General features: G+C 35.1%; 1 protein-coding gene across 1 annotated transcript in view; it reads right to left on the bottom strand.

Moving 5' to 3' along the window:
• Nucleotides 1-27,530, bottom strand: part of CNTNAP2 (contactin associated protein 2) — a 1,042,550-nt gene that overhangs the window by 396,338 nt on the left and 618,682 nt on the right. Inside the window, exon 10 of the mRNA XM_056484872.1 lies at nt 9,934-10,105. Coding sequence (XP_056340847.1) covers nt 9,934-10,105 — 172 coding nt within the window. The remainder of the gene's footprint in view (nt 1-9,933; nt 10,106-27,530) is intronic.

Raw genomic sequence — 27,530 nt, 5'->3', positions numbered from 1 at the left:
ATTTTACTTTTGGGATCACTCAGGTAAGGCTCCATCTTATGTTATTTCTAATCTTTTTTTTAATATTATACCAGGAAAAATAGAACACATTTACTGCATGGATTAAGTATTTTCCTTCTGGTGAAACCCAGCTCTCTTCACATTTCTCCTAATCTAGATCTGTATTCAATATTCATTTCTTTTCAGCTAATATAATCTAATCTACTGGTAACATTTACAGGGAATGAATGAAGACCTGTTTACTGAAACGTTATATTAGTTAGTTCATTTAAACTATCTTTCCAGGAAGATATCAAGGATTAAGCAAGTAGCATCTGACACATATTCCTCCAAGGACTTTAGTTCTTTCCTATTTCTTAGAAGAAATCTGGTTAGGTTTTAACTCAACTTCTCATCAAGAATTGCCATCTGCTTTTAATTTGATGCAACATAGAAATCTGCAGACTCATAAATACTATAATGCTTCATAAACTTTATGTGCATTAGCTTTAAATCCATTCAATATAATGCAGGAAGGAAGATCAATTTATCTGGAAATAGCTTTGATGTGGAACTAGAGAGGCAGAGTTCAAATCTGTGGTCAGTCTCAATATTTATGTGGCATACTGGTAAACCACCACGTGGCCCCAAAACTACTTATGTTCCTACAGAGAAACTTCTACAGAAAAAAACCAAAACCATCTGGCTGCTTCACCACCTAAAGTTTACATAACAAGCAAAGTAAAAACCAAATCTCTCTTCACTCTGCTGTCAAACCCTCCTGCATCCTCCAACTAACCATATTAAGTGCTGAAGTACAATACAAGGATTGTGTTTTCTCCCCTCGTTATGACATACATGTATGTTCTCATTTGAGATATTTCTAGGCCATAAAATTCTGCCTACATACATCTCAATACCTTGCACAGTATTTTGTCTGTGGTTAGTCTCATTCTTCCATGCTTATGTCTGCTTATTTATCAGAATTCAAGTCCATCCCTCGAGACTCCATGCCAGTGCCGCAGGCAGAGACAGCCACAAAGCTTATGGGAGCATTAGCACATGTAAACACTGTAAATAATCTAGGCCTTAACCTTTCTCTTGCTGCATTTTCTTTAAAGGAAGAGGCAATGAGAAACACAACAGAAATACAGGAATACTCAGAAATTTAATACTGCTGGCTAGAGAAAAGCATAAAACAAGTAAGGTGAACCTGTTCTGTCCAATGTGCTAGTAGCAGAAATGGATTTGATCACATTTATTTACTTTTAGGTGGCACTGTACTGTTCTGCAAAAGATCTGTGAAATCAGTGTCTGGGAGAAATATGACAGTGAACAGGAAATAACACCTTCCTCAATGATGTTATTTTTTGTAAGAGTCTAATCACTAGCAAGCACTCACTACCAGCAGAAATACTGAACTAAGCACGTCTTTTTGAGAAAAGAAAGCTGGAGAGATACAGAGACAATATTAAGCCTAATGCACATATCTAGACATTATTACTTTTACTAATGATTTCCAATGATGGCATAGTAATCCCTTTTTTTTCATGTTTTAAAGAGCAGCCTATAACTACTACAAGACCACTTCTAATCTATTAGACTTATAACTCTATTTCTTTAGGCTCTCACCGGAATATTCTGCATGAATACAATATGCTAATTTTAAATTTATAATGATTTCTGAAGAAAAAAGAAATAATGTAAATCGAGCAGGAACTGAACAGTAAGGCAATTTCTGCTAAAAGTCAGGCTCCACCCACAAATAGCAATAGTTATTTGTAGCAGTGTTTCATGAAAGATAAACTGCTTATTCTGGAGACTTTATTGCTTGCCTGTATGAACAAGAGATGGACTCAACATTTTAGTAAGACAGACAATTTTTCCAAATTATTACTACTGAAAAATATTGCCGGATTATAAAATTGTTATTCTACGGTTTAACTTCTTCGTAACATATCCAGTAGTAATTCTCATAATCCAACAGGACTGGCTATCCTCCAGATGCACATACTTCAAATGAATGTGTTAAATTTACTCATACCTTGATACCAGATTACAAATTCAGAGCTGCAGTCATAAAACTGGTCACAATCATAATTGTACTATATAGAAAGAAAATGCCTACAATAATTGTATTTCTAGTATCTGGAAAATATTTAGAGAATATGTCATTATTACTTATCACAGCATTATGTTATATCTATGAAATATTATTATACCTAATAATTATAGAACATAATAAAATATGTTACAGTCAGTAGTAGAGAGACAGTCTATCTGTTTGGATTATTAATATCCATTTTCTTTTACTGGGAAAAATAGCAGAAGTATTGATATTCATATCTAAGAGATTCATAGTTAACAAATGCAAATGAGGGGATGATGCAATTTTAGTTTTATTTACAGATTAGTAGTAACACAGTTCCTGAAACTTCTTTGCATTGGTTAAATTTTTCAAAAACTTTAAAATTGAGACAACAATCTGGTTTCCTTTATTTTTGAGAATGAATGTATAGAGAGTTTCATTAAGAATAGCAGCACTGCTCATCCAGGATAAGATATGCTAACCACCTAAAAAAAAGCAATCTGCATAATATATTACCTTTTTCAGTTATGAACTGATAAGGAGCAATAAGTGATGAATAACTTGACAGAGTCATCAAAGCAGTTTGACTTCAGCACTCAGTTGAGTAACCAGGGAGCTAGTTTCAACAGTTTTATTATGGGATCAGGTAAATATTTAGCATCTACTCTTGTGAGAGTATAAATTTCATGTCTGAGAGAGCTTTGTGAATGTTTGCTCGGTACTCTCATCTTCCCCACAGAAGAATGAGAATAAAATAATAATTATGTATGAATGTAATACAAGCTGCACATTCAACCAAGTCCCCTGAGCAAACTAAGAATGTAAGAAAAAGTAAGAAATTAATTTCCACACAAAGATTTTGCTCTCGACTTTTATAAATTATAGATTACTCCATTTGATTAAGCTATTCCTATATTAGTCATGTTGTAGCAGACAGCAAAAAAAGTAAAGTTTTGCCATAACCACTTGTAACATTATTTAAATAATGTTTTAAAATTTTGCCACTATCATCAAATTTTCCTCAAATCCTTTTCCTGCTTATCTTATCAGATTAAGAAACATTGCAGGTGTGTTCCTTGATGCCAAGAACCCCTGTAACTGTGGTCTCATCTTTTAAAAAAGGATGCTTAAGTACTTGAATGCATCTCAAGAAGGACAATGAGGATGGCAAAGGGATTGGAAGATGGAGACCCAGAAAGAACCAGGGCACAGGTGGTGCAATGCAGTAGGCAGGAACTGAGCCACAGGGATCCAGAGGAGCCCTGACAAGGGCTGTGCTCAGCATCACCAAGGACAAGAAGCAACCCATGGGAGTCACCCCTGGGCCCACCCTGGAAGTCTAGAAAGCTTCCTCCCACCAGATGGGAGGCCCAAAAGAAGCAGGCTCCTGGTCAAAATGGCCCAAAGGAGGCCAAGGGCTGTGCTCAGTGCTGCAGAGAAAGGCAAAAGGTGCTGCAGGGAACAAGAGGCTGCCTGTCTTCGTGGAGCATGAGCAACAGGCAGCAACCTGGCCAACAGTGCCCAGAGGATATTTTACTATCACAGGCTCAATGCTGCAGAGGAAGGCAAGAATCTGCCCAGAGTCAGTGCTGCTCTTCCCCAGAGGAAAACTCCTTCCTGACTCAAAGGAGGTAATCAGCTATTCCCTGAACAATACAAGACCTGCCTCCTCATCCCACACACTGGGCATATCTCCCAGTAGATTCTTGACCTGGAGCCATGTTGGGATCTTCCAAGAATGAGCAAATGCCCTTGGCCTGATCCATGTTGGAAGCAAGAATCCTTCCTGCACTTGGCAGGGCAGCAGTGTGTGCTCCAAGCACTGGGATCCCTTGCAACACCTCTGCACCTCTTTTCTTACAACTGCTGCCCCTGGCTCCATGCAGAGTATGAGGACAGGGAGTTCTGGAGTGCTCCTTATGGCATTCCCTTTGTGTTACTATGACTATGCAGCTGAAAAAAGATTTCAGTCCCTCAGATGAGCTTTGAAGGGGACCCTGCTGGGAGCTGCTTTTGCAGTGGAGCACCTGTAGAAGACTTGTCCAGCCTCCAATTCTCCTCCCTCAACTTCAAGTGATTCTACCAGCTTAAGAAGTCCTCTCTGATGTATTTGGGCTAGTTCCAGGCCAACTATGGCAGTGGTAGGTGGGAGGATGCTCCCTTTTATCCTTTTCCAGAGCACTGTGACTGTGGTGTTGCAGGATGGTGGCACTGTGCCACGAGGGTGATGGGGTAGTCCATTCACAATTCCACTTGCAACAGCCTCATCCTCCACCCAGCACCCTTCAGAGCAGGACCTTTGGGATGCTGACCCCAAGGCAGTCCCTGTGCCAGGAGACCCAGAGTGTTGTCCCTGCCCTTGGTGACCATGCACTGGGCATAGCTGCTGGGCGACAATGACACATTCTCTTCCACTTGGCTCCCAAGAACAAATCCCATGCTGTTACATTTTTTCAGGTCGTGGGGAAAAACAATCCTGCAGCTCAGAGGCTACCTTTATTATCTGTCAAGTTATGCAGAACTCTGCCTTACATACTCCTTCTCCTCCAAAATATACCTAAATGTTTAGTGACTTAGCTCTTGTAGTACAAACAAGTATTTTTCATGAACAAGTAATCCACTTTCTCAAGAAAATTATTTCAGTAGCCTACATTTTAAATAATAATAACAAACAAATATATTAGTATTCCTTAGAGTTAAAAGATATTTTTTTTCACTCTCTTTGTGGAGCTTATACAGGACTAAATACAAGACAAAGAAAAACTGAGGATTTTCTGAGATTTCAAAATGTTCAGTCATCCAGCTACAAGATGATGTACAACCCACACAGTTACTTGAAAGAGTCTCATAAGAATGTTATTGACTATTGCAACCTGTGTAATATAGGATAAAGTGAAAAAACAAACATGGCAAGGCAATAAAATAGCATTCAAACCATCTGCACATCTCAAACTATTCCAATTTGTTTAAAGAGTTACTGATTACACTATTAAGTTATTTAACAGTTCTTTTTCCTTTTTTTTTTTATTTCTTCTGATGCTTCCATGATCTAATCACCATCTCATTCTATCTTTCTGTTGTGGCCTTGGGTGATTCTATTCTACCTAATGACAGCTGGAAAGTCCAGCCAGTTTCTCAATGATAGCATAGTACTGCATAGACTGTTAAATTTTTCAAGTGATTCAAATATTTCCAGCTGCATGCAAGGGACAAGGTTTGTTAACACATGGAAAATTCCAGTTTATTCAATTTTTAATATTTCTCATGCTTTCTTTTCCCTGATTTTTACAATGTTCTCCCCATCCCCTTTTTTCAGAATGGAGATTTTTTCATAGCAAAAAAATATTGCAAAAAACTAAGACATACTTCAAAAAGAAAGATAATTCAATTACTCCTATTTTGTGGTTAGCTCTGTAGAATTGGTAACCTACTAGCTGTTTACTGATCTGTGTTAATAATATGGCAGTTGTCACTGTGTACTCTGGTACATACTGGAAAAGTGCCACAGTATTAAAAGCGTTGTCATCTGAGGTATAATCTCTGCCTACAAAGTCACCTTTCTGGATTGAGATGAATTATCATGTAACACACTTGAATGTCTCTCATTGAGAGGCAGCTTTCACCTCCATTTGCACATTAAAAGTCTGTATGGTTACAAAGAGATGTGTGGAGAAGAGGAGAAGGAGAAGGCAGGTGTGGGAAGTGCCTTCCAGCCATCCAGCCAGGAATCTCTGCAGGCTGAAGTCAAGGTATAGCTTCAGCTCTTGCCAGTCTTACTTAACTTCCTTTTTGTGATTTCAAGTTGGAAAAAAACTCAACTGCAAAGTAGGTTCTGCTTCCAGTCAGGTCACTGTTATATTATCTGTTCCTCATGCAGAGCACTGCTGGATGATGTCTGTCTGTCTGTCTGTCTAACCACTGAACTGGCAGAGGGAGGGGAAGAGCGGCAAGGAAGGGCAGAATCCTAAAGACTGTGTAAAGATCCAGAAATGAAGAACTTTTATACTATTTGGCATGACCATTTTTAACTCCAAAGAAACTTTGTGTTGCTGCCAGTTACATTGTGGCCATATTTATACACCAATATGCTTGCTGTGCTCCGTTATTTAGAAGAATTACTTCAAACTTTGATTGGCAATCAAAAATTAGTTGATAAAATGTGGCTGTATGGGATTAAAGCTGAAGGCTGGCATTCTGTAATACAGATTGTATCCCCACAGCAGGTAAGTAATAATCATCCAGAAATGTTCTGCTGCACATATCTGATTACTTAAATTAATCTTTAATGTGAATTTATTCTCAAAAACCAGCATCTAATTCATCTCACTGTGTTACAGAGAGAACCACACTGTTTACACATTCATAGAACATCAGAAACAGACACATGAAAATTTTTCATTTCTTCCCCCAATGTTTTCACATGGAACACAGAAATTTTCATTAAAATTGGCTTATGTGCTGCATAATCTCGAATGGCAGATTTGACACTGTATTTGAAACCATTTTAGTATTCTCTCCTTGTGATTTTGTGATTAAAATCCATAATTCTAGCCATTATAAAGTCAGGAAAGCTTTGGAATTCTTCTAGACTGCCAGGATAAATTAGTTGTAATAATTCCTGTTCAATGTCCTGTGCTTAAATCTGAAAGTACAACAGTACCATCTGGACCGAAACAAGAAGTCAGGTTGTTAATGTTAAAGAAAGGAGGTGAAAGAGACCTGTGCTGTCACTAGCAATGCAGCATGTGGATCACTGTGACAACAATGCAACTTCCATTGCTAATGCAATTATAGGTAATTAAGAAACAGAAGTGGGGATGATTATTTTTTTTTCTCAGTAGCATATTAACTGCCTATAATTATTCATACCCGCATGAAATTTTATGCATTTATACTATTTAATTACTGGTAAAAAGAGAATGTTCCTTAGCTTTGGAGTTCCCTGTAATTAGATCTCAGCTTGCAATCTTTGCAATAAAAAAAAAGGTTCATGTGAAAAGGGGAAGACAAAATAAAAAAAGACACTGGCTCAACACTTGTATCTCCCAAGTACAAGTGTAATGCTCTAACATCATTATTCTTCTAACATTTTCAAAACTGCTGGAAATAAAATGCAGAAACCTTTTCCATATCAGGCAGAGTTTAGCTCAGCAGAACCAGGGACTTTGGAAGAAGTCACCCTCAGGCAGGTGCAATCAAAAAACTCAACAAACCCTCAGTAACTTTTGTTACGTTTTTATTGAGAAAACTCTCCCCTCCTTATTAACCACTCTGGCTAATGATGAAAAATGCCACCATTACAGCTTCACCTTTTGTTCCCTGAACCAAATGACTGAAGCCTGCAGTAAGAATAACTCAATGTGACAGCTTATCTTTTTGCCCAGTGGGGGTCTTTACTGAAGTGTGGCTATGAAAGCAATTTCCATGTTGATGATGATGATGACTGAAACCTTTATGATTCAGATCCAAACTAGTTTAAAAAAGCAGGAGGTTCCCACTATGACAAGCCACAAGCACCTTCCCCTTTCAAAGGAAGTTAAATTGTGTTGATATATAGCACACATGGTACTTGGATTCTTAAAAGAAAGCCACACAAAAATGTTATATATAATGGCATATTGTAGCAGAAGTGCTTGTAAACTCTTACTTTCAGATGTTAATAAGACAGCCATGAAAATCCAGGCAGATCTAAAGCTTGGCATTTTTACTTCTCAGTCACGGGGTTTGTTCCAAAGTGCAAAGTAACAAGAAATAAACTTGGTCATGAGAAAACAACAAACTTGATTACATCTCAATCATTGAAAAAAAACAAAGCCAGCTCCAAGAAACTTCTTTGGATAGTAGTCTAATTTCCTGTGACTATACAACTGCTACTCTGCTTGCAACACAATCTTCCTGTGCTTAAAAAGCATAAATGTAAGACATACAGTTTTAACTTTTATGAGGATGATATCAGTGCCCAAGGTGTTAGAAGAGAGAAACAGATTGATAATATATTATTTTATATAAAGAAAATATAAATACATACATACACACGTAAGCATAGATAAAATACCATTATTTATGCCAAACTTTGTTATGAATATAGATGTTTATATATAGATAATAAACCTAATATATAATACACAAAAATATAGAGAGCAGAATAATATTTTCATATCATAAAAGGACAGTATATATCACTTTTATGTGGCACATGGCATTATATGAAATATTTGGATGTATATGATGTGTTATAAAAAGAAATAGCTTCTAAATAGTAACTTCTACGAGAAGGTAACTTCCAAAATAAGCTGCTCAACACATAGGAAGCCTTAAGTCTTGTATTTCATAAATGTACCATAAGGCTTTGATACTAATTAACTTACACTGTAAGTTACTTTTAATTACATCATCATATATTTCAAAAGCTTAATTCTGTTTAACTTTGCTATAATAATGGATTTTTTTCTAATAGAAACTGGCATAAATGGGTTCAATCATTGTGATCAATACAAGTTGTTGCATAAGCTTAAATGTATCCACTGAAGGAAAAGCAGAGACATATCCTTTCTTTCAAGTCAGTTTACATTTCCAAAACAAAATATAACAAGAATTTTCTTTTCTTATTAAATTATCTTCTTAATCCACTGATCTTTTTGCCTTTCTTTTTTTTCTCCCCATCTCTCAGGACAGAAAAGAGGAACCCTAAAGGTAGGGTTGGTGTGTGGCTACTGGCCATGGTCAACCTACCACAACTCATTTAGTGAAAATGGATGCCTACATTTCAGGAAGAGAAAGCATTTTGCAAGACCAAAGCAAAATATTTTGGGTTTTTTTTCACAGCAGCATCTATCTCTGAGAGTCTCTTAAAGTAGGAAATTAAAAGAACATGCATTTCTTTACCACAACTATGCAGATATTTCCTGATAATATCTAAAATTACTGAGTGAGTAGAATATTTATCCTTGGAGATATACAAAGCTCAACTGGTCCTGAGTAACCTGATGTAGCTTTGAAGTTGGCCCTGCTTTTAGAGGACAACATGAACTCCAGTAGCTGGTTATTACCTGAATTATTCCAGGGTTCTCTGATCTAGTACTCCTTGCTTCTTTCAGAGCACTATTTAAAAAATTTTCAGCTTTCCTGCAGGCTTGCAATGGCTTTAATGTAAGGTAATTTTCATGATAAGCCAAGCTGCCTGCACTCAGGAGTTGGACTACTTGTTCTTCCTATCTTTCCTGATATTTTCTTTTTTCACCAACAAAGAAACCATTAATCAGAAGCAACAAAAATTAATACAGGTAAATGGTTGCAAAGGTAGTGCCAAAGCAAAAGGCTGCCCTAATTCTGAATGACTCTTCTCAGACTGGAAAAAAACAAACTCAGCAAGCATTACTCTAATTAAGTTTGAGCATTTATTACATTCACTGATGTGCTAGCATGCAGACCTGCTTTAGTTCTCTGAGGAATACAGGGAAGCCAGAAGGGGCTGAAGCCAGGAGCCACAACTTTTAGTTGCAAAAGGGTCTCCATAACAGTAATCTAAGAAATAGACAAAATGTGTGAGGAGTTTCCTCTATTCAAGGCAGCCATATTATTGACATAAAGGCTGAGCCTGACTTACAATAACTTTTCACCTCCTTCTCTTCTGGTGAGTGGAGAGATTTGAGAGCTGCTTTCCACTGCACCCTACACAGTCTACAATTTAAAGCCATCATCTCCATCACCTAAGTATGGTTCCCCCTACTAAAAAGGTAGGGAGGGCCACATTGACATGATCACTGGCAGTATCAGGATCATCTTTTCTGGATCACTGTATATTTTCAGAATATGAAGGATGTGTCAGGATGTATCAAACTATGGGTGATCTCTCCACAACTTACCTGTCAATAATGGCACACATATCAATGGTGACATTGGCAAAGCTTCCCAGCTCTCCATGCTCCACTGCATGCAAATCCACCAGCTGATCATCCACATGAATACTCTTCATGCATCCTTGAAAAGAATGCTCAAATAGAGAGTGATCTGAGTCATTCATCTGTACAGGAAACCCTGCAGAGAAGTAAAATAAAGAAAATTATTAACCTCATCTACTATGACTTAAGTCAGGATTTTTTCAAAGGAAAAGAAATACAGGTTTCCTAGATGAGGGTAGAATAAAAGCAATGTGGTAAGGAAATATTATAAAGTTATTAATTTACATTGATTTAAGCTACTGATTTAAGTAATTGTCAACAAGCTGAAAGAATTTATACAGTACAGCTGATGATTCATTAATTTTAGCCTAAAGGATGGAAGCTTTCTGCTGCCTTTTCCTCCATGAGAAAAGCATGCTTCTCATTCCTTCTTTCTTATACAAATATTCTTGGAGTAGGAAAAGGATTTATCTCCTTGATATATTTTAGAACTCACATTCTAATTTCTCTGATTTTTCTGGCTAAAAATGCAGCCATGAGGTGAATTTCCAGTTCAGCCTTCTTTAGAACTAGATTTCCAGTCTTTGCCATTTTCATTTTTTGTTCACGGGTGAAGAATACTTGTGCTGGAATCTTTATGTAAACTTGAAAACAGTCCTAAAATCTAATGTCCTTGATCACTTCTGAGGAATCTGAGGACATTCTGTATTATTTTCAGTCATGCTCTGAATGCATTCATTTTCTTGTGTGTTTGAATGTGGTTTGCAAGAGATGAGAATGACAGTGTCTTGCTCAGGCTAAAAGGCAGGGAGACAGAGCATGTTTGTATGCAATTGTTTAACTGAATGCCCTTCAGAAGCAAACGTGTCAATTTACTTGACAAAAATGTCCTTGATAATTCAGTGGAGACACTCATTCACTACTTATAAATCTTTAACAATGTACTCCCTGAAAAAGACAGAATCCATTTAAGATGGGAGCAGGAAGGAAGAGAGGGGGGGAACGACCGTTTACTGAAAAGAAAAGAAGGTAAAGAAGGTAAAAATCCTGAAAAATTCATAATGGTGTTGAAGACTTCAGCTAGTAGATGGCAAACCATGCAGTACTTGTCTGACAAGGGTAAAATATTATTGTACACATTTGCTCTTCTGGCTAAGACAGATTTTACAGCTCTTATTTCTTCTCCTACTTTTCTATCCACCTTGCCAATCTCTAATGCCTAATGGCCTCTTCGACAGCATTTGTGGAGGCAGGAGAATAAAAAATTATCAAACTGATATTATTTAAACAGAAAATATTTTTTAGGCAGAAAAAAGTGATGACCCTAATTCTAAATTTTGCTCCTGAATACAGTTTTTCACATGCCACAAAAATAGTTGAATTGGCTGAAAAAGAAGACAAGTTGAGAAACAAGCAACAGGTGCTTGAGGTCAGATGATGCCTAATACAGCACCTATTACTAAAAAAACTCCACAACTAGCTCCACATAGGTCTTTGCCAAAATCTAATTAAGATAAATTTTAACCAAAAGGCTTTGCCAGAGATTTCATATCATCATTAATACTTTTAAAAAGTTTCTAAAGTGATACCACCCATCACCTAAATTTACTTTTTATAGCTTTTACTGAGTTTACTGGTTGTGGCACAGAATTAATCAGTGATGCTATAGTAATTAAGCTGGGACAATGCAAAAGTTAGATCTGACAAGTATATCAAGAAGCTGGGCTTGACTTGAGTTAGTATCACCTCTGGGCTAAAATTATCACACTCTTACAGGGAGCCATGAACTGCTATGAGACACATCTATAACCATGTCACATTGACACACATTAGATGGAGAAGAAAAAGCTCCTTGGAATCTCCCAAGTGCCTAACTAGTGCATAATAACCTCATCACATCAAATGCCAGCCCCCCAAAAAAACCCAACCAACCAACCAACTGATCAACCAACCAACCAACCTAAAAGAAGTACTAAGCATGGACTGTAGGAATTGTTATTTTGGACAGGCAGAAAAATGAAGTTGTAAGGACATGACCTATATTGCCTTTCCAGCATGGCATTGGCTAGTAACTTATCTGACGACAAGAGGACAGGGTTTTCAGAAACCTGCTTCCTACCTTTTTTAAGTTGTATTTTCTAGTGATTGATTAAACTGATTATGTGAGGCTTTACAGCTAACAGTAGAGAGAGAGAAAAGCACAGGTTGTTTGATGGATGCAAGCACAATATTTGCATGTTCCTACCAGGCACTTTCCCTAGTTATATTTAAACAATTTACTCTTTCAGTATAATTGTCTGTTTTTTAACTGTCACTGAGCCCTAGAAGTCCTCCCAAACAAGAGTTCCCAAAACAACACAAAGAATATTTTCATTTAGATCTTTAGTGCAGAACCAGAGCAGGGCAGGAAACCTGCATATCACCTTCGGGCTCAGAGTGCTTCCACAATTCCTTTGGTTTAAATATTAAATTCAAGGTTATCAGCACTGGGGCAAACAGTAATATTCGTGCAAACCCTGCAAAGCCAAGGAAATTATACAGATGTATCTGAATATAATGAAAGAGTATCCACCATCCTACAAACACTAACTGAAAAATAAGATAAAAACCGAGAGCCACAATTCACTGTTCACATCAGAAAGAGTATGAACCAAATATCTAAGCTAAAAATGTATTATTAGATTCAAGATTTTGAGACCATTCCAGGACTAACCACAGAGGTATTTCAATATGTGATTCTTAGCTTCACTGCATCTGAAGTATGCACATTAGTGCACAGCTTTTATTGCTCTCTGTTTATTGTTCTGCAGTTTCCTACTGGTTGAATCTGCACACAGAAAAGTGGCAGCTGGGTCCCTCAGCCTCGGTAGAGACCCCATGAACTCCAGTTTACTGGTTGGAGCAGGAGGGAACTGTGGGACAGAATGCCTGGAAGTGTCAGCTGCTCCTAACCTAGCTACATAAATCAAGCTTTTCTCTATTATTCAAGAGAGTGGTGTACACTGAGTTTTAATCAACTTAGGATTCTGAATTTTCTTGTATCTATCAATGGATGAAGACTATAATTTTCCCGTGCAAATGTCTTTGTTTGTCTGTCTTGCTTCTATTCCCTTTGCTGTTTCCAGCCATGTAAGAAACTGGAAGAGGCAGGAATTTTATGCACTAGTACAGCACATTTCATAATATGTCTGCGGGGTTTGCTGGGTGTCAAAGCATTTCAGTCAAGCTATACTTTAACAGATAGTTATGCTAAGAGGAAATTTCAAAAAATAATTCCCACTCCATAGAGAATGGAAGAATGGGTTTTTTCAACCATAAGCTTCTCACAGAAAAGAAGAAAAGCAACTTCATAAGCCTTAACAACATTGTTTTAGAACTACCAGATATAAGGTCTAATGTCCATTAATTTTGGTGAGACCTAGACATTTAAGACTATTGTGGTGAGAATCATTCTGCCTCAAATGCAAACCTCAAAATGACCTAATATCTTGTGGTTTTAATTCAATACACAATAAAATGCCTTCCCCTTCCAGATTCCCATCATTGAGACATGATTCACTTCCTCATCCTTCCCACAGTGAATGAAATTTTAAATAAATTAAGTTCTCTAACTAAAGCTGACAGTAATGCTGACACTAGGAAAGCTAAGTAATGGATGAACAATTTGGACAGCACTTCATTGATCTTGTTGACAAGAAACTGTATATATTTTCAAAATGCACATAAAATTCAGTTTGCACAGACCAAAAGAACGTTCACGCTTATGCGTACAAACACAACTCTAAATCAGGGAGACTACATTATCCTGTAATTTCTGATGCAAAGAATCTGTACAATTTTATTTTTCATATTTAAAAACCAAAAAGAGTGGGATTATACTGCAAAGGTCAGACATGGATTAAATCTAAATTAAATCTAAAGAAAAATGGTTTTCAGGACTTCATTCTGATGTACTCAACACAGAACAACCAAATTCTAGATCCAGCTTCTGGTTTTAGTTCAAGCTTTCAAGAAAAATCAAAAAAATGAGTTTAAATTAAGGCAATTTTTTTTTGTTAAAAGTCACTTTAATATAGTAAAATAAATGAATTAAATAAACTATAATAAATGCAATAAAACACCTATGAAATTAAAAACATATTCCTTTTCCAGTGTCAAGATCTATTATGTCTCTTTTCGAATCAACTGAGTAAGGTTCTACCAAAAGCATTCTATAAAAGGAAGTTGAAGGAAGAATATATGCAGGTTCATGTTATAGTAATAGAAGAATGTATGTATAATCAGAACATCTCATGCAGAACTCATTTCTGACATCTGACCTAAGAATGAAATATCATTCTAGATTCTGGATGTACAATTAGAGGTTATTTTGTACCCTTATATTAAATACTCCGATTTTCTTTGAAAGGTAATACAAATTCTATCGTAACAAGAAGACAGTTTTTGTCTATGGCATTATGGCTTTTTTCCTGTTATATTATTTGTAAGTTAATGATGGGCCAATGATTGTATACAGACGGTACTTGGTATTTTACTTCTTTAATACAATAAATAAAATTTAAAAAAATAATAACTAGTATCTTTAATATCTAACCAGTAATCCATATTGTCTTTAACTAGTTGCATGGTTAGCTGGAGGATAATAAAAAAAAACCTGACTGATTTCAAGTCTGACAGTGATTTTTATTGGTAGGGTTTTTAAGTATATGCCCAGGTCTCCTGCTATGTGGAATGAGAGAAAGGAAACAAAGCTCTTTATCTGTCAGGATATATAGCAGCACAGTCTCATTGAAAGGTCAAGTACTCAAATTTTCTATATGTATCAAACAGAGTTAAAAGATGTTATTCTGAACCCACAGAACAAAACTCCACTTCAGTGCCTAACAGTGTACTTAGATGAAGATATAGCTGATATTTCACGTTAATATATAGGAAGACACTGAAAGAAAAGTTTGATCCACCTACCAATCTGGATTCACTGAAGTATTTTATCCTTGTTCCAGTCAGATCAGAATACAGCCTTAAGTGTCAAGTGGGACAGCCAGTAACTATGGAAAACTAGAAGATTCCTACTCCAAGAGCATAAAATAAACCAAATAAATTGCAGAGGTGATGAACAGTATGAATTAAAATAGATTTTTTTTTCAATTTCTGTGAATTTTTTTAAACTGTAGTTGTATTTCTGTATTAGGGAATATGAGGACTAAGGATGGAATTTGCAATGACATTTGGATCTCACATGTAGCAAGTATAAGAACTGTTCTGATAATTATAGAATCATATAATGATGAAAATAAAGATGAAAATGAAAATGACTTTAACAGCTTTCAGCTAGGTGGAGTGTAGAAAGGCAAACAAGAATAGGGACTAGAATTTCTCTCTGTGTGTTACAAAGTAACCAACTTCTTGAATAAGTAATTTTCTAATAAATGAATCTTTACTTTGCCTTAATTTTGTTTATGGAAATACAGAGGTTGATAGCAAGGCAGTGCATTCTATCCCAAAAAATCTAAAATACTAACCTAAGAAACCCAAATATATCTCTAAACAGAGAAAAACAGTTTACTAAAGCTTGTTTAGAACAAGATGATGTGCTTCCAGCACTCCTGGGGCACACATGAGCCCCTTGGTAAAAACAGGCTAGCATTAATGAAGTCTCTGGTGCACTTCCCAGAATCTTCTCTGTACATGTCATTTGTAGTATGATGAAAAAGTTTAACTCAATCTCACAAGGCTTGGCAGCACTTTATACCAGTGGTGTGATTCCTAATTTTTTTGTTTCCCTTGGAAATCTGCTCTTCAGCCATACCTTCTTCTCTTAGAATATTTTATCACCACTTTTCTGCTTATTAACTGGAGCCAGTTCCGGAGAAGAATTGAGATTTTTCAGTTTCTCTCTATACTATCATTCCTTAACTCCCAGCTATATTTCCTTTGGTACCTGCAAGTTCTTGATAGACAAAAAAGAAGTTTCTAAGACTTCTCTACTCGAGGTATGAAGAATACCAATACAGCACTACAGATTTCCTTTGGAAATTCTAGAGTTCTGTGACCAAGCCATACATATAGGTCATGCAGAGCTAAGAGGTTAACTGAACTTGTAATTATACTGGCATTGTTTATAAGTAGTCATTGAAGAAAGAAACAAAAAGTCCAAGAGATACCCAAATGATAACAACTGAGCAACCAGCTATGAATAGAGTATCTTCAAGCCACAACACAACTTGCACAAATACTATTTACAAGATATTAAATGCATAGGATGATAACCCAGAAAAAAAGTAGAGGAATACGATTTTGAAAGCACTGACACAAGCATAAAAAAAAGCCAGGCATACTGTCTTTGGTAGCAAACAGGAAAATTGCTGACAGTAACAAGGGAAGGGTAAGACTACAGTACAATTGTGTCTTTTACCAGCTTTGTTGATGTTGTGCTTCTCTCAGACTGCTGTGGACCTTCATGTGAACAGCAGTGGACTTAAGAACTTATCCAAATGTCTGGCCACAAAACTCAAAGCATACAAATATGTCTGGGGCTTCGATCACTCTTGGGAAATAGCAGGTTTGTAACCAAGGCTGCAGTGTAATGGTACCAGTTCAGCTGGAAATTAACTGCAGCTAGCATTGAGGTACCTCTCACCTTTAATTCTGATATCTCTTTCCTTTCCCTTTATTTTTCCATGATACCTCTCCTATTTTCAAAGTAGTTTCCTGCAAAGTACGTAGATCATATAATTCCCAAATAAAGAGATTATTTGGAAGATGCTACCCAAGCACAGGTCTGTTCCTAGATCACATAGAAACTGGACTACATGTTAAAAAAAAATCCATGTGCTATATTGTTACAGGGAGCAAATTTAAATAATCTAGCGTAACAAAAACAGAGTTTTCATACACAAGAAATTATTTCAGTCTTAATAAATATCCCAAGACATCCTAAATTGCTGTTTGTTTAAGTGGGTAAACTTCGTATGCTGGAATGGAACAGAAATATTTTCTGATAATCCAGAAATACTCATGTATTCAGGAAACAAACTACCTATTAGTGTTCTCAAATAAAAATATTTAATTAAAAAGACCTGTTGCAAACCAGGTATGATATTAGCCAATTTGAAAATTGCTGCTGCAGACTTTGCTTGTCTCAGAGCCACAGGCTTTATGAACCCAAGCATACACCAAAATATTTAAGATGAACCACCATTCAGTGGTGGATGAGAACAAATAAAATTATTGCATGAGACTAGTTTTAATGATTTTGTCTTAGATGTGGAGAAGATGAGCCTATCTCTCCCAGCTCCTTGACTGTGTGAAATTTAATGACTTCTCCCTCTTTATGGTTCTTTCTGAAGTTTTTTGGTTTTTTTGTAGGTTGGATGAAAGCAAACTTTTGCCCAGATATTTTAGAGTTAAAACAAAACATTCTTGTCCACTGAGAAAAAGAAAATGATACTTGTTCAAATCAAAATAGAAATAAATCAAGTATTATCTACTCAATGTACAGATAATTTTCCAGCTTTTATGGGCACAGAGTTCTACTTCCCTTGTGTTGTGGTTTTTTAATTTTTCTCCAGAAACTACTCTAATTCCTGCCTATTTCAATGAAATTTGAGAATAGTCAGCCCCTAAAGACATAAATAAAGAGTTCTTAGGAAAAACAGAATAAAAAGACAAACAAGTTACTTAAAATAAAAGAGAAAATTTGACATACATTTTATCCTTTACCTAGGAAATGGCAGTGAAGAAAATAAATGAGGACACTGAGATTGTAATAAAATTAATATAAATAACATCATTAAATGGGAGAAAAATGAAAACCAGCCCATATTATTTAAAAAAAATTACTATGAAGCATTTAAACACAGATTTATGCTCTTAGTACAAAGTTTCCTAGCAGAGTAACATTTAAATAAATTAATAAAATCTTTTTCATATAATCTGACAAATTAAAAACAACAAAAATGTATTCTGTTGTTTAAAGATGAAGGTTTTATTTCCTTTATATGTCAGTTTCTATTAATGAAAATGTGCATGCAGGGCTGAAAATCTAAAATATGAAAGCAGCAAGAGGTCTGTTTTTGAGTAAACTCAGAAGATGTCCTGATACTCTTTTTTAGATAATTCTTCAAGTAACTTGAAAATAAGAGTAATGGCAGCGAGTTTCAATTATCACTTACTGACTTGCAGAGAAGTAAGAATGATCACTACTACCAGTCTTAGCTAATTTAAGTCAATCTAACACTTTACTGCAATTTCCGTCTTATTTTATAGCATATGATAGAAAATACAGAAAGCCACATAATGATTAAATTGCAGAAAATTTGTACATTACATTACTCATGTAATGTATCTATCATAGGCTTTCTACTTTATAACAAAGAAAATAAACGTACACTACATTTTCAAAGTTACTGCTACTTCACTTATACCAAAAATTCCTGAGACAGAAGAAAAAAAAATCTAGATATTGCTGGAGATAATTACAGTTAGGGAAATGGAAGCAGCATAAAATACTTTATCCCTATTTATTGCCTTTAAGAGCTGTAGAGTGTGGATATTGCCCTGTTGGCAATAACTGTGTAATCTTATTTGTTGCTCCTACATTAACTTATTTGGTATTTCTATGTACTGCAAAGTTGTAGCTGCAATATCACTAACATGAATTTGCTTCAAATGAAAGTAGTGGTATAGAAGGCATTGAAACAATTCAGGTAACAGATTAACACGATTTATTTACTTCCACCTAAGAGATTTATATTTTAATCAACAATTATTATTTCAGTACAGTTAGTAAGGTGTCAAAATAAAGCATTTAGTGATGAGTAGCTAACCATCCAAGCCAAATCCTTTTGAGCTACATTTTCTACAACCATAGTATGTCACTCTGAGGTAAATTGCATCAGTTTGGAATTGAGATTTGGTTTAGGTACCTTAGCCACTATTTCTAGTTTCAGGTCATCCACTGAAAGTTCTGCAGAATTCTCAGTTTTCTCACTGAGCTCCTACTATCCTGTGTCAGCTATAACTACAGACTGTACTAACCTCTCCAGAGAGTTACTAAGAGAATAAGTAATCTTTTGATTCCAAAGACTTGCTTGGAGCTTGGTTGTTGATAAATTCTCATGTATATTTAACACTGGAAAAGTGATCAGATTTGAAGTGAATTCAGATATTCAGTGCATCTGAAATGTCAGTTCTGACACTTCTGTTAACAGTATCTTATGACACTTTAAACTTAATTTAAAGACTTAAATTTAATTTTTCAGACTTCCAAAATGTCAGTAAGCATATACATCAATTTATATTCTATTTACATACTTTCATATTAATCTATTTGGTATATTACTCTGTAGATGGTCTCTATGGGTCAAAACTAAAGATGCTCATTAAATATGCCAAGTGGCTTTGAAGAACAACACTGTTGATTTTTAAGGGGAAAACTGAAAGAAAATTTAAAAAATTGAACATTTTAAGTCATCATAATAATTTTCATGATTTTTTAAGACAAAGCTTAGATTTTCCTTGATAGCCTTACCAACAAGGCTGTCCTTATGCTTTTTAGACTCTTGTACAATAGATGTAGCAATTACATTTAAAATCTTAGTACCACACAGAAATGATTAACAATTTTTTGCTCTTCTCCTACATTTTCATTTCATAATAACTTTAAAGACTTATAATAACTGAAAAGACATATGAATCCAACGTGCAAAAATGGTACTTACCAGCTTCATTTTTTAATATGTATTAGATGAAGACAAGAGGAAAGAAAGGCAAAGTAAAGAGAGAAAATTGCATGGTCATTCTGACACTTAAAATGTAAACACAGCAATTAGTAGTGATTAGTAGTCCCTGCTCTTTTTCATACACTAGCTATGCCATTTGCTTGCATTATGAGATATTTATAAACAGTTCAAAAAACATATACATTTGGGCAGACTGGCTGGTTTAACTTAATAAAGTGTTATTAATAATGAAACTATTATCTCAGTGATAGAATACAACTTTATTTCTGGGTTTTTTGTTTTGTTTTTTTTTGGGGGGGAGGGGGTTGTGACTTTTTTGTGTGTTTTTTTGTGTGTTGCTTTTTTTAAATTTTAGTTTTTGGCTTTTATTTTTTGTTTCTTTTTCAGGTGTTCATGATTTAAAAAATATTTAGCTTTCTTATTTCTATTTAGAAACACAAATGGAGAAACAGATTGCCAGTAAATTGTCTTTCCAAGTTCAAAGAAAAGTATCAGAGAAACCCTACAATGTAAATGCACACATTGTTTCCTTTCTGAATCTACACTAATTTATCTGTAGCACATAATTTGTAACTATTTCCATTTCCTGCTATTTCCATAATTCTTTAAAGTTCTTAGGAATGGGAACATTTCACTAAGCAGAAAGAAACAAGTGTATTACTCCCTTACCCATAGGACTGGAATGTTAGAAAGGACTACCATTCCATCACATTTTTTAAACTATTTCTAAAAAAAACTGATACTCCTCTCAAAAAATAAAATTAAAAACCAGTTTTAATTTTAGAAACTGATCTTTAATCTTGTAAAAATAGGAAATTAATGAAAAAATTCCAGATGTTGAGTTATGGTTCATTTCTTCTTTCTCAGCTCATCCAACCTTTACTCTATTACAAGTCTGCTCACTCAAAACAAGGAATGTATACAGTAGAGGATTTGTGGAAACTACAATACAAAAATTAATTAAATTTCAATCTCCTGTCTTTTTTAATAATGATAAAAAACCATCAGGTAATTTGTTTTCAAAGAAATTGAATGAAACTTCAAGCTTAAACCACAAAATAATCCTTCTTTTTTCTTCCCGGGAGAAAAACCAAGTCCAACGACGCAAAGGAGATTTCTTAAATACCATGGCTGAATGTTCAAAAGCACAGCAGGCATAGCAGCAAAGCCTCATAGAGTAGTGACTCAACATAAAGTCAATGAGAGTTTTTTGAATAGAAAATTTCAGGACTTAACTGTGATAAATTGCCCTAGCCTTATTAAATCTTCTCTTGAAAGTGCTTTAGGATGCATGATATTGATTGACTGACATGCAAAGGAATTATGTTATTTTCTTGAAAGAAAGTATTTTTTTCTTTGCTTGGAAATATACACTTTAAAGTACTCAGGAAAAATAATGTTATTGATATACTGCATCCACAATGGATTTCCTCCTACTGTAATGCTGAGTGACTCCTACCAAAATGACTGAAGCAATTCAGTGTGTCAAGGAAAGCTATGCAAAGAATATTATAGCTTCCCAAGTATAAAATAAATCTTAACTTTTAAAAATTTTGTGGGGAGTTTTTTTTTAATACAATATTTATACTTTAAATGTTCAAAAATTAATAGAAGTTATGATGTATGAAATTGAAAATATTTATTTTCACTGGGAATTCAACTAAAGTCTTTAGCATGTATCAGACAGTTACCTTCCATTGTTATGGACACTGGCTTCTTCAGTGAGACTTCAGAAAACATGAAAATAAAGATCAAAATTAAAATCATTTATGAAAAATAAAATTTTAAAATAACAAACTAATTCCATTTTAGGTGATCCAAATTGCTGCTCAGAGAAGGCCAAACTAGGGCAGGTTGCTTAGGGTTGTGTCCAGTCCAGTTCACTGTGAGGATGGATATTTCAGAATTTCTGTGGACAAACTGCACATATAGCTGAGAAAAGTGTCCTTGTATTTAATCAGTATCTGTTGCCTTCTATTTTCTTATCATGTTCCTCCAGGAAAAGACTGGTTCCTTCTTCTCTAAACCCTTGGAGCTTCAACTCCAGCTGAGCTTTGGCTTTCCCAGTTTCAGCTCTGAACTATGGGCAATTCCTCTTGGGTGGCTTATCCCTGCTTCTGCCTGGTGTGCTGTTTCCTTTTTACATTTGAATTCTTCTGGGTGTTCTCTTTCTCCCTATAGCTACTGATAGCTTCTTTAAACAGTACAAACTATTGAAAAAGATCTGTTAAACTATGCAAAAAGCCCAGAGCTGTGTGCATGGCATTAAATTCCAGTAATTATGTAAAAACACTATTGCTTACTGGGAAAAAACAGGAAAATTGATTATAATGTGGATTTCCCTGTTGTCCATCTCCATATTATATCCTTTGCTGGCTGTTAAGAGTGACTTCACAGTATTGCTTTGGTAGATCTTTGTGGAAATTGAAGCAGGGGATGCAAGAACTGTGGTTATTTTTTTCTCATCTATGAAATATCGGCATTTTGGGGAAGCTCTGAAAAAGAGGGATTCGACTCTAGGTGAACTCTGCAAAAAGGTAAAGCACAGGAGTTACAGGAGAGTTATGCTGTGTTAGACCAGGGTGATTTTTTTGTCATTTCAACAATAAGGAGTTTTTGCAGAAGAGATAAGGGAAAGACAAAGATCATAAAGGTTATTATGGGGATGCTGGAATTAAATAGTTTGGATAATCCAGCAAATTAGTGTCTAGGGGAGAGAAGAGGGACCAAAACATTTCAGAAAGCTCTTACACTAAAACAAAATACAGCTAAGAGGGAACTAGGAGTTTTACAAGGATATTAAGTATTGCTAACTTTTTCACTGACAGTGCACACTCATCTAATTCATAATTTTGTATTCAGTGAAATAAGACTTAAAGATTCACTTGGTTTAAAAAAGAGACAGATAAACACAAGGATTTTCTCTGATTATAGCCTGGATTCTCTGCATTTGCTAAAAGTGAAAGCCTTCTGAATTTTGTCTAAAGTAATCAGACCTGTATATACAGCAAGTATATGCAATTAAACGCTCACAAAGGAAAACAAAAATGTCACTTAGCTCCTCTTGGTAAACTAATAAAGATGCTTAGATAATCTAAATTACACTACTGATTTCATACAGGGTTACATGTGTCACGTATGTATATGTATGGATACATTTATGTGCCTAAAATTATAGACATCACTTAAAAAAAAAAAAAAAAAAAAAAAAAAAAGAAAAGAAAAGAAAAAAAAAGAGAAAAAAGAGTGGTTTTACATTTGTAGTTTAAGTCCACAATTCTTTATTCCAGAAAGCATGTCAGTCCATATATACAGAAGTTCAATAAAACAGACTTATTCTCTCAAATTATTTATCTTATCTTGTTGGTAGCAATATCTTGATAATATGCTTTTAAAAAGCAAGGCAACAGAGCAGACCAGTTGCTACATCCTACCTAACTTTATTATCAGCAAATTTTGTCTGCGTTGAGAAGTTGTTAAGTAGTGAAGTTCTTGTAGCATGTTTGATTGAAAACTAGTCTTGAATATAATGACTCAAACAATACTTAGACAAATTACCCAGAGAGGTGGCAAATGACTGTGCATATAATTTCTAGGCTCTGTGAGTTCACATACCCTGAATTCTAAATTTTCTTGCCTCTAGTTTGCCTTTTCACTTAGATATTTTGTAAGGAGAATTTGAAATGCAAGTGAAAAACTGGAAATGCAACATTTCCTGGATTCCTGAGAAATAAAAAGAAGTTTTTACTTATTGCAGTCAGAGATCAGGTGTGAAATGACAACAAGCATATAGTGCTGCTACATACAGAAACACTTTATTTGCATTTCACTCTTCATTTTCTCACCACCAGAAATCAATATGCTTCTGTACAGTACTAGTCACAGTCAGGTCCTATTTCTTTATGTCCACATGTATATTTAATTTCCATGCTGGCAATCTGCAGAAGTCAACACTCACAAAGCTGTGATTTTTGGGAAAGAATCTGTGGAGCACATTCTGTAAGCAGGACTATTTTGGTAAATTTTGATGTTTACTCAAATATTCACAAAAGAAAAGAACCAAATTATGTCTAGGTCTAATCTGGAAGACATCCATGGGAATATATGTACTCCACTTGACTTCACCTACATGCATGACAGAAGTAAAAAGGACAAAGTGAAAGAGAGAAAGAAGGATATTGCTAGAATCAATCAACTGTGTGTACAATCAATCATTAGATGATGGTAATTCTCTAAGCTTGATTGTGCAGTACATCTGAGCAAAATGCATCTCCAGAAAGGAATCTGATTAACCAATCCTTAGTGTTTAACACTGAAATCCAAGGACACTCTAGCACAGTGAACAAATGCTACCAGAGGCCTATCTTCAAGACAATAAGGGCAGAGAAAGGCAGTAATTGATAGCACTTATAAGAGTAAGAAAGTCAGAAATTTCCTGACCTGGACTTCAATTTAGAATGATCAGATTATAATGTTTAAATGACTTTGCCTTCTGTTACTCAGAGAACAGACATCTGAACTCTTCTAAAAGAGTCAACTTACCTTATATTTAAAGAGAAGGCAATGTCTTTTGAAAAGTTAGGTTTACCTTAGAATTAATTTAAGTGCTTCCACTTAAACCATGATGACAGTGAAAGCTTCTGTGATTCACAGGCACTCACAGTTTTGTAAAACCTGGAAGCTTGCTTACCAGACATAGACACATGCATATACACTTATATAGTAAAGGGAAACTGCACTTTAAAAGTTCACCTAATGTCAGAGATCTTTCAAATATCCATTTTAGAGTAAAGACAGGTGTTCATAACTGGAAAATGCTGAAAAAATGTACAAATTATGGCAGTGTCAGTCTTCAGGAAAGAGAAGAGAGGTTTGTCAGGATGCATTTTTATAAGTCATGTCAACTAGATTGCACTGAATTGATCTAATTGGCAAAGACAAAAAGCAGCTACTTATATAATTTTGATAGACATTGAAGTCTATCAAGTAAGGCATTTCAGGAAAAATACTGGATAGCAATGATCCCAAGTAAAAATCAAATTTAATTATGAGAACAATAAACATAAGGATATAGAGGGAGAGGTACAACCTGTTCATTTGTAAGCCCACCAAAGCTATGAAAGCCACCACTGATGGTTTATAAGCAGAACCTGCTTTTTCACTACATCACTACATTCTTAGAAATTCATGTTCTCATGAGGCAAGAAGTTACATTGTTCACTTCTGTCACTTAACTCATGAATGAAAAATAAGCAAATATTTGGATACACATAAAATGAGGAACACTTGGCTGGGGAGTGAGAGCCATATTTTCCACAGACAGCAGAAAGAGCATTAAAAGAATCATATAGCTACTACTCAATAGATGAAAAACCCTGGAAAACAATATAATTATTTGAAAACTACAAACTTACCTAAATCAGCTACCCCAATTTAGTAATGTAATTTTAACCATGTGTTCTGACAAACTTAGGTAACTACAGCAAAACCTCAAAACTATCAAATTTACTACAGTATTGCCTTGTTGTGCAATAGTGAAATCAGAATTGTATTTACAGAATACAAGCATCAGCTTTTAGAGAAAAATGAGCAGAGATGTTCCCTACTTTTTCCAACTACTCCCTTCACAAGTATTTGCAAGGCAGAAAAGCTACAGACAATGTTTACCTTGAAAGTATTCAACCAAATTATTGAATATAGATTTCTATGTCAGTACTGTCACCCAAAATATTATTCATATTCTTCTTTTTCACAAGGGCTGTGTTTAAATTCAGTGCCACAAATGTATACCTAATACACATTTCCACATATTTTTTGTGTCTCTTCTCCCTTCTGTCCTCTATTTTCAGTAAATTAGAAAGAGATGATATTTTCTAATCATTCAAAGGGAGAAACTTTGGACTTAGCAAGTCAGATAATAGGAAAAAGGGATTTACAGTATTTTAAAATGTTGCTTGATAAATGAATGGAAGAAATCTTATGGCAGCTTAGTGTGATTTTCAAGCACTAAATCAAGGTTGTGATATGAGATTTGGTGTGTAAATGTTTGATATTTCTAAGTAGAATTGAATAAGGAGGATTGCTGTATGTTCACCATGTGTGCACCACACTTCTATTATAATAATACTGTGGTTCAGGGCTTCTGTTGGTAACCTGCAAGGGCAAATTTAGACTTAGGCTTTTTTTCTTCTGCTTTTTTTTTATAATTTTTGATGTATCAATAGTCTTTGGATGTATTTTCACCCTTTTTTGAAGCACTGAATTGCCACAGCAAGACAGAATCTGACACAAGGAAGGCCAGTGCTCCCAGAGGTTTTAAATTCTTGAGTGACTCCCCTTGACCTGCTCATTTAGCATGCTCAGCTAACTGGAATGGCAGATATAACTGGAGAGGCTCAAGTATTCCTCTGTGGATCCTTTTACCTGGAAATAGGAAATTTCAAATGTAACAGTGGCTACTGCACAAGTATGCCACTACATGAACTTTTCAGGTTTATTCCTGTGGTTGCAAATATTCAGAGGCTTTTCTTTGAGTTTCCCTGTGATCAAAAGTCAGCCTTAGGGTGCTGGTGACAGGAGGGTGTATATAGAAAAAATTGTCCAAAATCTACTTAATGGATTGAGGAAAACAGAAGACACTTTTCAACCTTATGTTTTAAGCCATGTCTCAGACATAGTATTTGAAAGTGCAGGGAATATTTAATAATAAATACAGCTTTTAAATTTTTCCAAAATCACAGTATGTAGATCAAAAAGGCTAAAATGTAAGGTTCTGTGCACTTTAATATTTTTAGCAAAATTAGCAGAGAATGGGGGAGGTTTTCAAGGTGATTTTTTACATTGCAGCTTTGGAGCCCTGTCTTGGCAACTTATAAAACTTAGGAAAACATTCCTAATATTTGCTGATGATGCTAGATTGCAAAAAAAGTCAGTCATTTCCCTTTTCTTCTTTGGCATTCTACTAGCAATTCTTTGATAGAGCACAACATGGTAAAATATGCAAAAAGTCTAATTTTAAATAAATTTCCATAATTAAGTTTGATTACTTCTATTTCCAAATAATTGCAGATTTTTTTTTTTTCCTAATTAACACTGGGAATGTGACACTGGCACTGACTTTGCTGTCTTTTCCTGCAGGAAGTTGTGTACTTTTGCCCATTAACTTGAGGGTGTAAAGAATGCATAACCAGTATGTTGGCCACATTTCTCGATTGCTCTGTATATTGACTTCTTCTCCTCAGGAGTTTACAATGCTACTTTTGTAAAATTACATTGAAAATGTTGTAAAGCATGCAGACTTCTGACTTGACACTAGTATTGAATTTTAACACTGTATGTGTAAAAATTGTATTTAAAGTATTGTCTAATGATTAGGCCCAGGGGAGGGAAAAAAGTCACAACATGAATAGTTAATTAAAAATTACAGCAATAAAATTATAATATTACTCTCAGGAAAAATAATATGCACTTCTTTATCTGAGTTGTTTTATTTTAATATATTTTACAGGATAGTGGTAGCAGATCCTCCATCATTGTGGGATGTCTGCTGACTGGACTCTGCAAAAACCACTAAATGAATATTGAATCTGTGTCTGTTTCCTTAGGCAGGCAAGTCTTGAATCTTCTGATATCTGGGATATATGTTAGCAAACATGGGCATTGCTAAGATTAAAGCAAAACTTCTAGCCTTTCAAAAGTTTTGCCCTCAACTTACGTTTTCCATAACCTGTCAACTTTCTGTTCTGGCATTTTCTGCATAAGCACTGGCAAATTTTACTGGCAAGGTGTGTGCATAGTGACATTTAAGAGCTTTTGCAC

This window comes from Oenanthe melanoleuca, chromosome 2 (assembly GCF_029582105.1).
Source record: "Oenanthe melanoleuca isolate GR-GAL-2019-014 chromosome 2, OMel1.0, whole genome shotgun sequence".
NCBI classification, from domain to species: Eukaryota; Metazoa; Chordata; class Aves; order Passeriformes; family Muscicapidae; genus Oenanthe; species Oenanthe melanoleuca.
The sequence above is the reverse complement of the archived record's forward strand: the minus strand, read 5'-3'. Positions and strand labels throughout refer to the sequence as shown.